Source organism: Marmota flaviventris, chromosome 3, assembly GCF_047511675.1.
Source record: "Marmota flaviventris isolate mMarFla1 chromosome 3, mMarFla1.hap1, whole genome shotgun sequence".
Taxonomy (NCBI): Eukaryota; Metazoa; Chordata; class Mammalia; order Rodentia; family Sciuridae; genus Marmota; species Marmota flaviventris.
The window spans coordinates 38,682,862-38,698,716 of record NC_092500.1 but is presented as its reverse complement, the minus strand read 5'-3'; the positions used below and the strand labels follow the sequence as shown (position 1 = coordinate 38,698,716).

At 33.6% G+C, this 15,855-nt stretch overlaps 1 protein-coding gene across 2 annotated transcripts in view; it reads left to right on the top strand.

The window, feature by feature from the left end:
- Otogl (otogelin like) overlaps positions 1–15,855 on the top strand; it is a 122,607-nt gene that overhangs the window by 69,238 nt on the left and 37,514 nt on the right. For both annotated transcript variants that reach the window (XM_027929595.2, XM_027929578.2), the window contains 7 exons: positions 101–220; positions 1,807–1,923; positions 3,157–3,313; positions 4,053–4,079; positions 9,458–9,625; positions 11,276–11,554; positions 15,030–15,147. In XM_027929595.2, coding sequence (XP_027785396.2) covers positions 101–220; positions 1,807–1,923; positions 3,157–3,313; positions 4,053–4,079; positions 9,458–9,625; positions 11,276–11,554; positions 15,030–15,147 — 986 coding nt within the window. The remainder of the gene's footprint in view (positions 1–100; positions 221–1,806; positions 1,924–3,156; positions 3,314–4,052; positions 4,080–9,457; positions 9,626–11,275; positions 11,555–15,029; positions 15,148–15,855) is intronic.

The following is a 15,855-nucleotide window of genomic DNA, read 5'->3' as shown; positions in this document are numbered from 1 at the left end:
CTTATACGTATATTTTAAATGTTTCATGTTTTAGTGACTATGAATCCTCAAATGTTAAAATAAATATAAAATATTTCATGATAATTTTCTTTTACTTTAGAACAAACTATCAGGGTTGTGTGGAAACTTTGACAAATGTACTTCAAATGATATGACCACATCTAATAACTTGGAAGTGCGAAATGCTCAGGTGTTTGGAGATAGTTGGGCATTAGGACAGGTGAGTTGAATGTATATTTATTTTAGAATAAAATAAAAATTTTTAGAAATTTTTAGGAGGACATTTTCTTTTCAGAAGAAAATTTATTTAGATTTTTTTACATATTTTTTATAGTAATTTGTGGTTAATGAACTTTCATATTTATCTTCTAATATAATTCTTATGACAAACTTATAATGCAAAAGCTATTGTCTCCATAAATGAGGACATCAGTGTAACAGCATGGCCTGAGCAGCTTGCTCATTTAACTGCAGCTTAGTGCTCATCGATCAGCTTTTTCCCATCTCTCTCTCCACCCTAAGTTCATTCACTAAGTCTTATTTAGCATAGTGTTTTCCATTATATACAGACACAGAGTATGAATAAAACTCAGCTCCCCTTAAGGAATTTAGAGTCTAATTAGTAGGTCGAGTAGAAAAATTAAGAAAAAAAATATACTGAGGTAGATGCTTTGATAGAAGTGCATACAACATGGAGGTCAGATGGTCCAGGGCAGAGTCCTACAGAAGGTACCATGAAAATGAATTCTTTAAATTTATGGAGTTGAAGATGTGAAGTTTATGAGAAAGAACATAACAGGAAAAGGAAGGAGCAGGTGCCTGTAAGGCTGGAGAGTACGATACATAAAATTAATTTCAAAATCTCAAGGTGGTTGTAGTTGAAATAGAGAATGTCTAGATTGCAAGTACAGATCTGCAAAAAGAGGGGCAGGGGACTCTATATTCCGGCTAGAAACATTGTCAGTCAATATTGAGAAACTACTTGTTCAAGAACACTGAAGATGAGAACCACCAGCCTCTGATGAAAGACTGCATTAGGAAGGATGGATTTGGGGGGCTCAAGAAACATTCCTACCTTGTGGCTTTGAAATAACAGATGCTGTTGTTCTTCCCTGAAGCAGGGCATAGAGGAAGTGGGGGCTTGTATGGAGATAAGTGCAGTTTAATTTGTGTCTAGAGAGAAGAAGACCAGGAGGTACTTAGGTAGAAATGTCCCGTTTCAAAATTCAGGAATGAGATCTGGGATGGAAACAGGGATTTGGTAGTTGCTAGTATATTCATATTGTTGAAGTCAGGATATGTATAGAATGAGAAAAATAGAGGTTTGAGGATTAAACTTTGTTAAGAGGAGAAGGAAACTGTCTCAGGGCAATTTCAGGCAGTTAGATTAGATAGAGGCTAAATTGCCCAGTGTATGGGAGGTGAGCCTACACACCTGAGAACATAAAATTCCTCAGAGCATGGTCAATGACAAAAAAAAAAAAAAAAAAAAAAAGAGGTAAAAGTGAACAAGGTCTATGCTTGTAGAATTTGTCATGTAAATGTTGCATTTAAGAAAAATTAAAGTTATCCTACTCTTTCTAATAATGTTATTATTTTAAATTCTTGTTCAATTATTTTTAAAAAATAAAACATTCTAATAACCAATAGTATATATGGATAAGGGCTGGTGCTGTAGGTAGAGCCTGTCTAAAAGAATGGGATACATTGACTGCCCATGTCATGAATGGAATCAAGTTACTTTGGTTTCAACTTGAGAATCACTTCTTGAAAAACTTCTCTTTCTTCCTTAAAATGTTTCAACAGTGCGAAGATCCAAGTGAAACCATAAAACCCTGTGAGGCACATCAAAACAAATTTCCTTATGCCAAGAAAGAGTGCTCCATTTTGTACAGTGATGTTTTTGCTCCCTGTCGCAATGTGGTAAGTGAATACTTAACTAAAATCTCAAATTTAAAGAGGTACCATAGTATCTCTAATATAGAGATGAATGGGACAGATAAGTTAGCTATTCATCAGCTTCTCAGATGTACTTCCTAACTTATCTCTTAGTGTGTTTTTCTGAAGAAGTGATGCTAAATGTTGATTTGCCTTTTCTTGCACTACAGCTCATTTAACAGCATGCATTTATGCATAATATTTGTTATAATCTGTTCTAGTTCATTAAGTATTATTTTTATACAGCATTTTCTGAGCAGGAGTATCAATTTTATATCTGTCTATGGAAAATAACATCAAATGGTTTTAGAAGCACCTTTTAAGATGGAGTATAATTTCTTCAGAAATTTAAATTTCTAAACTTCTTCCCTGCATAATAATTTTAGGTCCCATTAGAAGTTTAAAAAGAAGTTTCATACCTTTGTAAAAATCAAGCAACATTTCTGTTGCAAAACCCACATGCTAGCTGTCTCAAGGAAGGCACTTGTGTGATTTTTGAGTTGTGAGCTGAGTTAGCTGCTCTTCTTTCAGAACATCATTTTTACTTGAAAGAACAAATGATAGACAAATTTGGTTAATCAGACAAGGATATTTGACAGATATTTTCTTGAAAATAAGTGAAACAAGTCTGTGGCTTCAAGGAAAATATCTGATGGTATTTGTTGTCCTTAATAATATTTGAGGTGGAAAATAGAATTTTGTAAAGCTTGAATCCACTGCTGTGGGTTTATTATATTTTTGTTAGCTACTTAACAATTACAATGAAAATAAAACAATTAAGTAAATAGGAAAAAATTTAAAGAAATTGTCGTTGTCTTTTGTGGTCACTAGGATGTTGCCTAAAAGGAAGATAAAAAGAAAAAAAAATCACGTAAAAATACAAATGTAAGTTGTTGAATATGCACTTTTTAAAAAACCAGGCAAATATGCCAATAATGAAACAATAAACTTCCAAAAATAATAATATAAGATCTTAATATGTTATATTGTAGATTGTGTAATTATACTTGCTATTCTTATTACTTGTCTTCTAGTTCTTTGATATGACATTTGCCTAATAATTCTTTTCTCCTTTTGGCAACATGGAAATTTGAGATAATGAGAACTCTAGGTGGCAGTGTTAAGCTTATAATGCCAATCTTAAAAATGTACCAGTTTTCTTTTGAGTTTTAATCAGAGCACTTATTGAAATTATGTCATGTTCCACTTCATCTTCAGATTGATGTTACTTCTTTTGCCAAAAATTGCCATGAAGACACGTGCAACTGTAATCTTGGTGGGGACTGTGAATGTTTATGCACTAATGTAGCAGCCTATGCTTATAAGTGCTGTCAGGAAGGGGTGTCTGTCTCCTGGAGATCCTCCACGGTGTGCTGTGAGTACCCTACTTGGAACGTGGTCAGGTAGAAAAGTTTAGTAAGTTCTATCTTAGTTGTTTTATCATAGAACTAATTCCATGGAACTCATGGAAATGGAATTAATTTTAGATGACCCAACTTTTATATTCGTTTGACAATCACAAATTACCACAGCAGAAATTTGAGATAATGTTTCTGTTGTGTTTGACTGCTGTCTCTGCAACATTTGAAGTATGAATTAGATCTCATTCTCAGAGAAATTGTTTATGATTTATGATTTCAGTTCCCTTACACCTGTGAAATGTCACTATTTTGATCATAAGAAACATGTTTTTTTACCAAATGTGGTTTTTAATCTTTGATTTTTGTATTAATGCTTTAGAGTTATATGTAATATTGGGGTTTATTTGGACATAATTATACAAGTATAGAGTATGTTTTGTGAAACTAATTTGCTTTCCAATTTGACTACTTTATTTACTTGTGAAGGTTGTTAGCTATCTGAATAGATTATCATTTGAACAGCTGTAGCTGAAGTTTCTATATTGTTAGGTGCATTTGCCTACCTTTAAAATAATCTTATGAACTTTAGTTAATTACAACATATCACCTTAAGGAACCCTCTTCATTCAGAGGAAATTCCTAAATAATTATGTCATTCTATGATCTTTCTTGTGGCTATTGATAAACAAATGGCCATATAGGTTAAATGATCAGTTTCTTATAGTGTAACACTTATTCTTCTTTCCCTTTTAGCACTTGATTGTGAATACTACAATGAAGGTATGTGACATTTTAATAAAGAATATCACTATATTTTTCTATTAGATATATTTTTAGATTAAAACTTTTTTAAACAATTTGTACAGTGAACTCAGTATAAATAGTTAATAATTTGGCATATAACCTTATAAGACTTTAAATTTCAAAATTTATCTAAATTTCTGAGTATTCATGTTAAAATTTATCCCTGAAAAATAATGAAACAGTACATAGCTTAAGTTCTCAGGACTAAGAGATTTTCAACAAATAGTTTTTGGATAATATAAATAAATAAGTAGAGCTGATTCTTTTTTTTTTTTAAGAGAGGGAGGGGGAGAGAGAGAGAGAGAGAGAGAGAGAGAGAGAGAGAGAGAGAGAATGAGAATTTCAATATTTATTTTTCAGTTTTTGGCAGATACAATATCTTTGTTTGTATGTGGTGCTGAGGATCGAACCCAGGCAGCACGCACGCCAGGCGAGCGCGCTACCGCTTCAGCCACATCCCCAGCCCCTGATTTTTTTCTTAAATAAAAAGAATAAAAGGCATACACCAAATACATACCTTTAACCACTATGTATAAATATGGACATTATTTAAAAATCTTCAAATTTCATTTTTAATCGACAATAATTATGTGTGTGTGTATACATATTTATAGTATACAGTGTGGTGCTTTGATACATGTCTACATTGTGGAAAGATAAAATCAGTCCAAATGGCATATTCATCACTTCAATATTTATCATTTCTTTGTGGTGTGAACATTTTAAATCCCTTCTTTAATCTATGCAGCCTTAAAAAATCGCAGCAAATTCTGTCATTCGTAACAACATGGGTGAATCTAGAGGATATTATGCTAAGTAAAATAAGCCAGCCAGAGAGAGAAATACCATATGATCTCATTCATATGTGAAATCTAAAATAGTCAAACTCAGAACTAGAAAGCAAAATGGTGGTTATCAGAGCTGTGCGGTAAGGGGTGAATGAGGAAGGCAAGAGATATATATTGGTCCAGACTACAAAGTTTCAGTTAGATAGGAAGGATAAATTCTGGTGATCAAATGCACAGCATAAGACTAGGACTGTAATCCATTTTTTTATTTTGTTGCAGAAATCAAACACAATATTAATGTGATGATAACATAAAGAATTTATTTTACCACCACTGTAGGAAAGCATAATAATTTACTTACCCCAGAATGGAAACTTATTGATAGAACGATAATGAAAATCTAGCCTTACCAAACATCCTGATTAATGATGAGAATCTGAGAGGGTGTGCTGCCTAAAGCTAAGACATAGAAGTAAGAAGAGACAGAATTATATCCTCAGTGAAAATGCCAGAAGATAGCAGAGTAGGAGTCTGCTTCTTGTCAAACCTATTTAATTAAATAGCCACCAAAACCTAATACAGACAAGTGAGATGGTTTAGGGAAGGTACATTTTGTCAACTGGACAAACTCTGAACTCACAATGGATGGATGGGTAAGTTAACATGGTAGTTACAGAGAAGTTGAATCAAGCAACCAGTCTGTGGCACTTTGGATGACTTTTGAGCCAGGTAGGGATCTATCAACTATAAATGTCTAATGAAGGTTAGATAGATACATTTGCAGAAATAGAGATCATGAGTTAAAAATAAAAAGGGAATTTTAGCATTTGGTTGTTTTATTACATCTATGAAAGTTTGAAAGTTGAGGTGAATCTAATATTTAAAAAAAATCTGTAGTAGTTAAAGAAATTCTAACCAAAAATATTTCTTGTTCAAGATTTTAAACAGAAGCAGACACACAAATGCACACAAACACTGTATATTAGTTCTTTGGATTCCATGATTAAAATGAAATTGGGGAGGAGACATGGGAAAAATTGGAGGAATTTTGTTGGGCAAAGAGGAGGAAGAGTGGGGAGGGTGCATGGGGATAGGAAAGATGGTGGAAAGAGATGGACATCATTACCCTAGGTACATGTATGACTGCACATATGGTGTGATGCTACATTGTGTACAACCAGAGAAATGAAAAGTTGTGCTGCAATTGTGTACAATGAATAAAAAAATAAAAATAAAATGGAATTGATTCCCTGTTAATGATAGCAACAGTAAAAATAGCAATAGATTTTGCTGTCTTAACTACTTTTTGTATAAACTTCCAAATATGTTATTATTTTATTACTAGCACTTTACAGAAGAGGAAATTGAGGCAGAAGAGATTAAATAGCTAAAAATGTGATTAGCTGGAACTTGTAAACAGTCTCACTTCAGAGCCAATGAGCCTGACCTCTGTGTACCTTGTGTAGTGTTGTAGGGATGAACACCATATACTTTAATCTCATGTTCTACATAATGTGCGCACACACTGACTTTAGAAAATGCTCCAGTAACTTCCTCACTGAAACATTCTTATCTCATACAGCTCTGCTGTGAACGTCTCCATCTGTGCCTCTGTACTTTCTGACATTTCTTTTGCAGACCATTGGACACAAAGAGTCAGAATTTTCTTTGCATACTGAATCACTATTGCTTACTACTTGGTACATTTTGCCTTCTGTCAAGTCAGCTGCACTTCTAGTGATGGTTCTGTTTTCTAATATGCTAGAGAATTCCTTAAACCAGTTCTTCTAGTTCCATTTTAAACACCAGATTGATCATATCAGAAGGTGAACACTAGGCATTTGGCCTTCAGGATAACACTGGTAGGCTCAGCGTAGTGCCAGGGGCACTGTGATCAAAGTAATAAAATGTAATCCATGTGTCATGTGGAGTAAGAGTTTGTAAAAACATTGCAGTAGAGACAGATGATTAAAGGAGATTATAGAATTGTGGAGGCTCTTGATAATAATCATAAAAAGAAAGTGGTTTTGAATGACTATTCTTGATTTGTTTTATTCTAAACAATGTCACAGCTGTTTTGTAAACTTATCTACTTTTCTTCATAAACTTATCTACTTTTCTTAGGACATTAAGTACTGATCTTTCTTTATTTACCATATGGCAGCTACGATTATTAAGATAGTTATGTATTTAAGGGAAATTATAAAAACAATTATTCTGTGGAAGAAAAATTTTAAAATAGTAGGAGAATTCAGAGGTTACAGAAGAGATTACTTCAATAAGCCTAAGCACAAAGATTCTACATAATATATTCATGTTCATTATTATGGGATTTTCTTAGAATGTGAAGGTTTTATTATTGTTATTGTTGTAGGTGAGGAAGGACTTTGATATCCTGGTAAAATTGTTTTGCAAATTTTTAAAGTTTAGAATGATTTTATTAGATAGGATTGCTTATTGCTGTGTTTAAAGAATCACTGTAGGAATTTATTGCTTTTAGTAGATAGTGAAATTATATTCTTCCTGCAGAAAAAATAATGATAAGGTCAGATACTTTTGTTTCTGAATTGGTGGTGAAAATGCATGAAAATATTCCAGAAGCAAGGTACCAATGAATGGGGAGTCAATTTTAAAGCATTAAGTTTTTATACAAATGGATTTCTTCCATGACAGTTGTCTCTTGGGGCTGCTGTAGTAGAGGCATCTGCAACAGGGTGAAAGGAGGTTTTGTTCAGCAGTCCATCTCCTTTCTCATTCTTCAATTGAGTGTCCTTGAGGGTGCTTCAAGCCCTCAAGTGACTGTTATATTTATGACTTCTTCATTTTGACTTGTATCTCATTATAACTTGTACATTTATGTACTTATTGATACATTATTTACATATTTACACAATCTGCATATTTATAAATTGAAGTACATTTGCATCTTGGGAGTTTAATGTTATTTTGCTCTTGTTATTCCTAGAAAATTAGTCATTAGGTAGTGAAAACATTTGGTCTAAATTTCTTTGGCTCTTTTATGTTTTGACTCACAATGTGACACTGTGTGTAATGTACATTTGTAATAAGGAGTTGAGTCCATTGCTGCAGGCTCTAGACACACTCTTCAGTGTAACTGTTCAGCCACGCCTTGGTGTGGGAACAGTTTTTCAAGTCCCCTTCTCTACTCAAATTATCTGAGTCCTCAGCAAGACTCTTGTTCTATGGTGTATGTTTCCCAGCTGTTCCATGGTGACATATACCAGATGAAGTTAGTGAAAGGAACAACCCTTGAACATAAGTTGTCCTCAGAGTTTCTCCTCCTCTTGGTCTGCATGATAGAAATTTTGATCCTCATACTTGGATGACTACTTATCCCTTCAATCTAATTCCCTCTTGCCTTTCCTCAGGCCTGGTTTTCAGTCCTTAAGGAGAAAAACCCTGTTTACATCTGTTGAATTTTTTCCTTCTTCTTCAGGGTAGGCTGGGAAGGTAAAATTGTGCTTGAGATAAAAATGAGAGAAGTGGAAAGTGAAATATATCAAGAGTAATAACAATCTTTTATGATATAATCTAGTGCAGGTATATTGACATTTAAAATAACCTATAGCACACACAAGCATATACTCATGCACATATATCTGTTAAAAGTATACAGACAATAATTATATAATTTAATATTTGATGATTGAGAAGATGCTTCAAAGTTTTATAATACTCAGTTATGTTAAGAATACTAAATGACATAGAAATTGGGGTGAAGTCAAACTGATTTCATCATAAAATATAATTACATTTTTTGAATAGCAATGAAATTATTTGTCACTTATAACTTATCTTTATAAGAAGAGGTTTGCAAAAAAATCACTCTTGAGTTTCAGGCTTGATTCTATATTAATTAGTTTTTAATGGTTTGAATATTTTCTTCCTTGTTGGGAACTATTTAAGTGCAATGGGAAATAGTAGTTTAAGTGTAAAGACCTTTGATTTCTTGATTGAATTCAGTCTTGCTTTCTCTTTTTTATAGATAAACCTCACTGGTGAAATTTAGTAATTCCCAGAGCAATAAAATGTTGTTTATTATGACTATGTATTCTTTAAATACATTGGCACTAAGGAGAGATGATTTTTGGAGGACTGTCATAATATGTGGCTGTTGATACAGTTAAACTTATTTTGTTTATTGAGGATAGATTAGAATCTTGAAATGTTAGAAATGGAAAGTCACCTAGACAAATTTCTTCATATAGGTGAGAAAATCTCAGGCTCAGAAAGCATAAGTCAATTGTCTATCCAATTCTGTTTGACATATACAGAGACAGAAACGTGCATGTATGTATTCGCACATACATGTATACATATTCATGTGTATTTACTGTATATCCCAGATTACATATTTGTAAATATGTATGATATATTCCAAAGTATATTATTGAAAAAAAAAGTTCAGTTATTTTATTAGGGATAAATTTTTAGTTGTTCAACCTTTTTGGCGTTTTTTTGTTATTAAAACATTTTATTGAAATAATAAATTGAAATTATAAAACCCTATGCTAATTTGTAATTATCCTACTTGTACTTATGTAGGGCTTGGAGAAGGACCATATATGCTGGCAAGTTATGGACAGAGTGGCCTTATTCTTGGTGCCAATATGACTAGTAGGAGCATTTTCTCTTTGCCAAGAAGTAGTATGCATGGCAACTTATTTTTTAATTTTATGATCACGCCAGGCCTTTTTAAAGAGAAGGCATCATGTAAGTATAATTGAAAATATTAATTTAGTTTTCTATTTACAGGTTTTCATTATTCATTAAGCAAATACTTGAGAATTTTATATTTTGGATATTTTTCTAGCTTCTCTAAAGAGTACAAATATGACATTAACCCATGAAACACTATCTCTTTTGCATGTAAAATAATTTGTTTATCTAGTGGCATATTTTTCTTAGAACAGCAATTTGTTTTGAGTTTTTGGTGTCTAATAAAGCACAGCTTACATTTTTTTTTCAGTATTAATGACAGAACTTAATTTGAAATTTTTGAAAGTCCATCCACTAATTCCTGACATTTCAAGGATTTTAATGTCAGATCAAAGTAAAAGAAAAAATGTATTTGATATCAAAGAAGTTAAATAACAAGTGTATATATCAGAATGTAGACAGTCACTGAAATAGCACATGATTCTTAGCGAGTCTCATATGTCCTGGGTTATTAGAACCCGATCCTACATTTACTGGTTGCACTTGCAGGTCTGTACTTGGTATCTAGTTGACTGGTAGTAGGTTCCCTCTGGCCCAGTGACACTAGACTATGTTGTTATTACTATGTACTTGACTTAGAACCACACATGGCATGTTGTTTAAGTTCATGAATAAATTTTTCAATGAGTGAGTCCAATGAATCCAACTTAATTTTACTTATTCCAAGAAGTCTTCCCAGTCTCCAGTTAGGATGAATTCTTTTAAAAAGGAAAATTTTTGAAGCATCTGCCACTTTCTGAAGTTTTAATTTATGTTGGACACATTTTTTTTTCTCATACAAAAATTTATCTTTTCTTTGAATCTTCCAGTGCTCACCAGAGGGACTTGTAGATTTTTACCACACAATAAGTGCCTTTGAAATAAAATTGAATATGATAGAGTTCTTCATTTTATGATTTACAATGACTAATGTTCTTGAGAGAAAAATCCAAATAATGTTTATTTCAGAAAATTAGTCAAATATATTAATTAAAAAAACTTTAATATGATAGATTTTACAAATATAAAGAAAAATTTTAAAGCACAAAAAGGATGTTCATTCCACAATATTTTGTAAAGCCTAATTGCTCATTAGTCATTCAATCATCTTTTTGGAAATAAACAATAATATTGGGTAAATAATCTTTTCTTGATGCAGAAAAATGTCTTGCAAGAACATCACTCATTAAGAATGCAGAATTATTGAAGTTTCTAAATTGATCTATTTCTCTGTTTTCTATCATCCAATCTACCTGTTTGTAGACTTAGTGCACTTAATAATGTTAAACTTGCAAATACAAATATACTTCCAGTTAATCATTTAGTTCCTTTTTGTAACTGTATATTCTGGAATCCTCGTTGATAGCTCTGTTTTCCTCCCAAAAGGCCTCATAAATTATTTGAAAAATACAAGTCACTCAAGATTGATTTTGGGGTGGAGAAAGCTATCATTGTTATTCACTGCATTTAAAATACTATGTTTTCATTTAGAGATCTCAGAATTCATTTCTGAAATATTTGAAATTGACAATATGTATGGCAGTTGCATGGTAGTATTTTTTCAAGTTTATAGGTACATTGTATCAAGTACTTATCATGTGCTTAGTGACCTGCCTCCTCCTGAGACTCCAAGGAGTTGTCAAAACACTGCTCTGTGTTTTACAGCTTTGGCACTTGTCTCCTTGGAATCTGCTGAAAGACCCAACTATTTTCTGTGTGTCCACAATGATGACACTCTTAGGTTGGAGCTGTGGGAAGCAAACTCAGCCTTTCATCGGAGAGCAACATTTTTCCACCATCAGAGCCTCTGGATTCCTGGTTACAGTGCATTTGAATTATACAGCAAGAAGGGCTTTTTCATCACATTCACAGACTCCAGTGTCAAAGCATCAAAATATGATGATTCTGAAGAATTCAAACAGTCAAGTAGCTTCAGCATAGAAGGTATGTTCCCAAGATCTCTGAAAATAGAATAGAGAATTTATAGTATGAAGAACACTTATTATTTTTTTATTTGTTGTTTTTAGATATACATGACAGTAGGGTGTATTTTGACATACTATATATACATGGGGTGCAACCCATTGCAATTTTGATCCCATTCTTGTGGTTGAACATGATGTGGAGTTACACTGGTTGTGTATTCATATGTAAGCATAGAAAAGTTATGTCTGATTCATTCTACTGTCTTTCCTATTCTCATTCCTCCTCCCTTCCCTTCATTCCCCTTTGTCTAATCAATGAACTTCTATACTTCCCCTCTATACCCTCCCTTGTTATGGGTTAGCATTCACATATCAGAAAGAACATGTGGCCTTTTGTTTTTTTGGGATTGGCTTATTTCACTTAGCAAGATACCCTCCAGTTCCATCCTTTTACCTGCAAATACCATAATTTCATTCTTCTTTATAGCTGAGTAATATTCCATTGTGTGTATGTGTATATAATTAGTCAAATATCTCAATAAAAAACTTTAATTTGATATATTTTACAAATATAAAAATTTACAGCACATAACAAAAAAGGATGTTTATTCCACTTTTTTTAATCCATTCATCTATTGAAGGGCATCTAGGTTGGTTCCATAGCTTGGATATTGTGAATTAAGCTGCTATAAACATTGATGTGGCTTTGTCACTATGGTATGATGATTTTAAGTCCTTTGGGTATATACTGAGGAGTGGGATAACTGGGTCAAATGCAGGTTTCATTCCAAATTTTCTAAGAAATATTCATACTGCTTTCCAAAGTGGTTGCACTAATTTGTAGTTCCATGACCCATGTATGAGTGTACCTTTTCCCCCACATCATCACTAACATTTATTGTTGCTTATATTCTTAATAATTGCCATTCTGACTGGAATGAGATGATATCTTAGTATAGTTTTGATTTGCATTTCTCTAATTGCTAGAGATGTTGAACATTTTTTCATATGTTTTTTGACATTTGTATTTCTTCTTCTGTTAAGCATCTGTTCAAATCCTTAGCCTATTTATTGGTTGTGTTATTTTTTTGGTGTTAAGTTTTTTGAGTTCTTTATATATCCTGGAGATTAATATTCTATCTGAGGTGCAGGTGGTAAAGATTTTCTCCCATTCTGTAGGCTCTCTATTTACCTTTTTGATTGTTTTTAATGGTAGAATCTTTTTTTTTGCTTTATATAAGTAGAGTTATATGTTGTTAAATAAGTTTCTTAATATAGCTATCCATCAGCTTATTCATCTGTATAACTGGAGAAATAAGAACAATCCTAAAGAAAAATTTATGGCTATTACCCCAAGTATTCTACAGTACTGTCTGGACTTTGGGATTAGAACTCACCATTTCTTGATGCCTGGTGTTAGTATCTACTTGTTACTTTTTCTTTCCTAGAAGGCAACTTCTGATTAGTTTCATTGTCAGTGATAGGGACAAGATGTTGATCTCTGTCTTTTGATTTCAAGGGTGTCTGGTTCTATTGACCTCTAGAGAATTTCCCTAGTTTAGCAAAAGCTGGATCTTGTTTCTGTAGAGCCTTACAGCAATTAAATTGCTAGAGGTCTATAAAAATTGAAAGAGTTTCAGAAAATAATCTCACTTCTTTATACAATATTTAAAAGTCATGTTCTGTTTTCAAAATCCAAGAGATTGATTCCACCTTAAGTCTCCCAAGCAAATTTTTTCATCTTAACCAACTCAACCCCCAGAAGCAGTCTCAGAGGGAGAACCCCTTTCTATTTTGCATAAGTTCTTGCAAACCTCTCAAATCTTTGGACTAAAAAGAATTCAAATTGGCTTCAAAAGTTTGCCTATTGAATAGAGTACTTGTATTCCATCAAAGGTTCTAAGTCTGGTGGGAACTTTTGCACGAATCTAGCTGCCAGAGTTCTACCCTGGTGAGGGTCTCTAAGCCCGGCAAAAGGAACTCCAAAACTTCTACCACTGGGATTCTTAGTTCTAGTTTGATAAAACAGAGGTCCAACAGGATAACTTTATTTCTTTTGTATAGGCAGCAAGAATTAACAGAAGCCTAGGGTCCTCAGTGAACCAGTGCCCCAAGGCTCAGGAAAATTGTCAAGGGCAGATGGTGTCTTATTTGTTCATGAAGCTGCACTTCAGCTGAGGGACCCCAAATGCAGTCCACTCTGGCTTCTGTACTCTAAGGCCACTGGCATTGCTTAGACAAATTTTCCTCTTTTAGGTGGGAGGGAGATGGAATCTGGGCTGTCCGGATAGTTCCTCTTTATCTCAGAATGGTACATTCTCAGAGCATTGTACACTTATTGTAATAACTGCAGGTGGGAGCCAGCTAAGGTCATCTGGGGACCTGGCCTTCTGTGGTGTGTTCTTGAGAAAAAGTCACTGGCATGCCTACACCTCATTGCATAGATCACATATGATCATTTTGCTTGAATTTACTTAAAATTAAAAGTTGAAGTTTACCAGCCTTTGTTTTCCCTTTACTCTAGAAATTTATTCTATTAGAATCAGACCCAGCAGGCCTGCTTATGACTCAGAGAACTGCAGCTAATGGCATCATCAGAATTTCAGAAACTGATCTTTGTGGGTTTCCTAAACCTAGGAAACTCTGGTGGGATGCACTATCCTTTGTCTTAGGACTAATCCTCTCTGAGGATCCATGAGCCCAGGAACTTAGGATTAGTTTAGATGAATAGTCACTCTTCAAGAAGTCTTATTTTCTTTGCCATACTTGAATTTTGTATCCCAAGTCCATGAACCATACCAGTGTCTTGAATTTTCTCCCCTCTATGTTCTTTTGTTCAGAGATAATTTTGAACTACTACTGAGGGGCTTCTCTAGGATGTAAAAAGAGGAAGGTATTGGCAGTTTACAGGAGAAAAAATCTTCAATCAGGGCAGGTGTTATAACTATAAAAATATATTATTCAAATCCATTCATTTATTCTTTAATATTCAAATAATATCATGTACAAGGCGAGGTACTAAATTCTTACTCCAGGTTTGTGGTTATGACCCATGGGTTTGGTTTTGCCATTTTCCTAATTGTTTGAAGTTGGCAAGTCTCTTTGTGGCTTGAAGCCTTGAGTTCTTCATTTTGAGATTGGAAATAATATGTACACAAAAGAGTTCTAGCAAGGATAAAATAGAATAATGGAAAACAATTACTTTGCAAAAATTAAATTGCAAAAAAGTGGTGTCGGCACTTTATTCTGATATGAAAATCAGTTAAAACTCATTAAATGTAGAGAAAGGAAGATTTAGAACTTTCCTTCTTCCAACCCCTTCTTTTTAAAACTCTTTGGGAGATAGATTAATATTTAGATATGTCATCTGAGCAAGAAATGCTTTGGTCATCAAGCCATCAAAATATTTTTATACAATAGCTTTGATATCATAAACTATTAGTTTTTAAGCTGTGCGTTAAAAATGGATACAGTCTAAACCTTTTTTCCCCCAGAAATCCAGGCAGCAGTGCCTTACAGGAGGATGTGTGAATGGAGATATGAACCTTGTGCCTCTCCCTGTTTTAAAACATGCAGTGACCCTGAAGCATTAGCGTGTAAATTCCTTCCACCGTAAGTAATGTTTACCACTAAATAAGCAAATTCCAATATTTACAGTCCTCTGGTCTCAGTAAATTTTGTGTTAGATTTTAAAACATTCTCATGAAAATTTATGTATGCAAAATATACTAATTTATTTTATTTTGATGAAAGACAATTGTTGAGGGTCTGTTATGTGTTAGGAATTCTTGCTGCCAGGGATACAGTATTAAACAGAATAGATAAAAGTGCCTGCCCTCATGAAGCCTGTGCATTACTAGGTTGAAGCAGAAAATAATCACAAGTGTTAAGTATATAATGAAACATATTGGTAGATTACAAGGTGTTATGGAGAAAAAAGAAAGGAAGGTGAGGGAGACAGAGTATAAGGTGTGTGCATGCGTTTGCTAGATTAACTTGGTGGTCAGGGAAGAATACACTGACAATGACATCTGGTCAGAGATGGGAAGGAAGCAAGGAATCTGATCTGAGAACAGTTCCTGGCATGGGAACATGTCTGGTGTATTTGAGAATTAACAAGGAGGACATTGTTGGAGCAAAGTGGATAGAATTGAGTTGTAGAAGAGACCACAGTGGTAGGCAAATCAGATGAGGCCTTGCAGTGTGTTGTAAGGATTTTGAGTAACACAGGAAGGCTTGATATATTTTGGACAGAAGGCTTGATATATTTTGGACAGGGGAGGCACAAGATCTATTTATATTTTTAAAAATTAGTTTGGC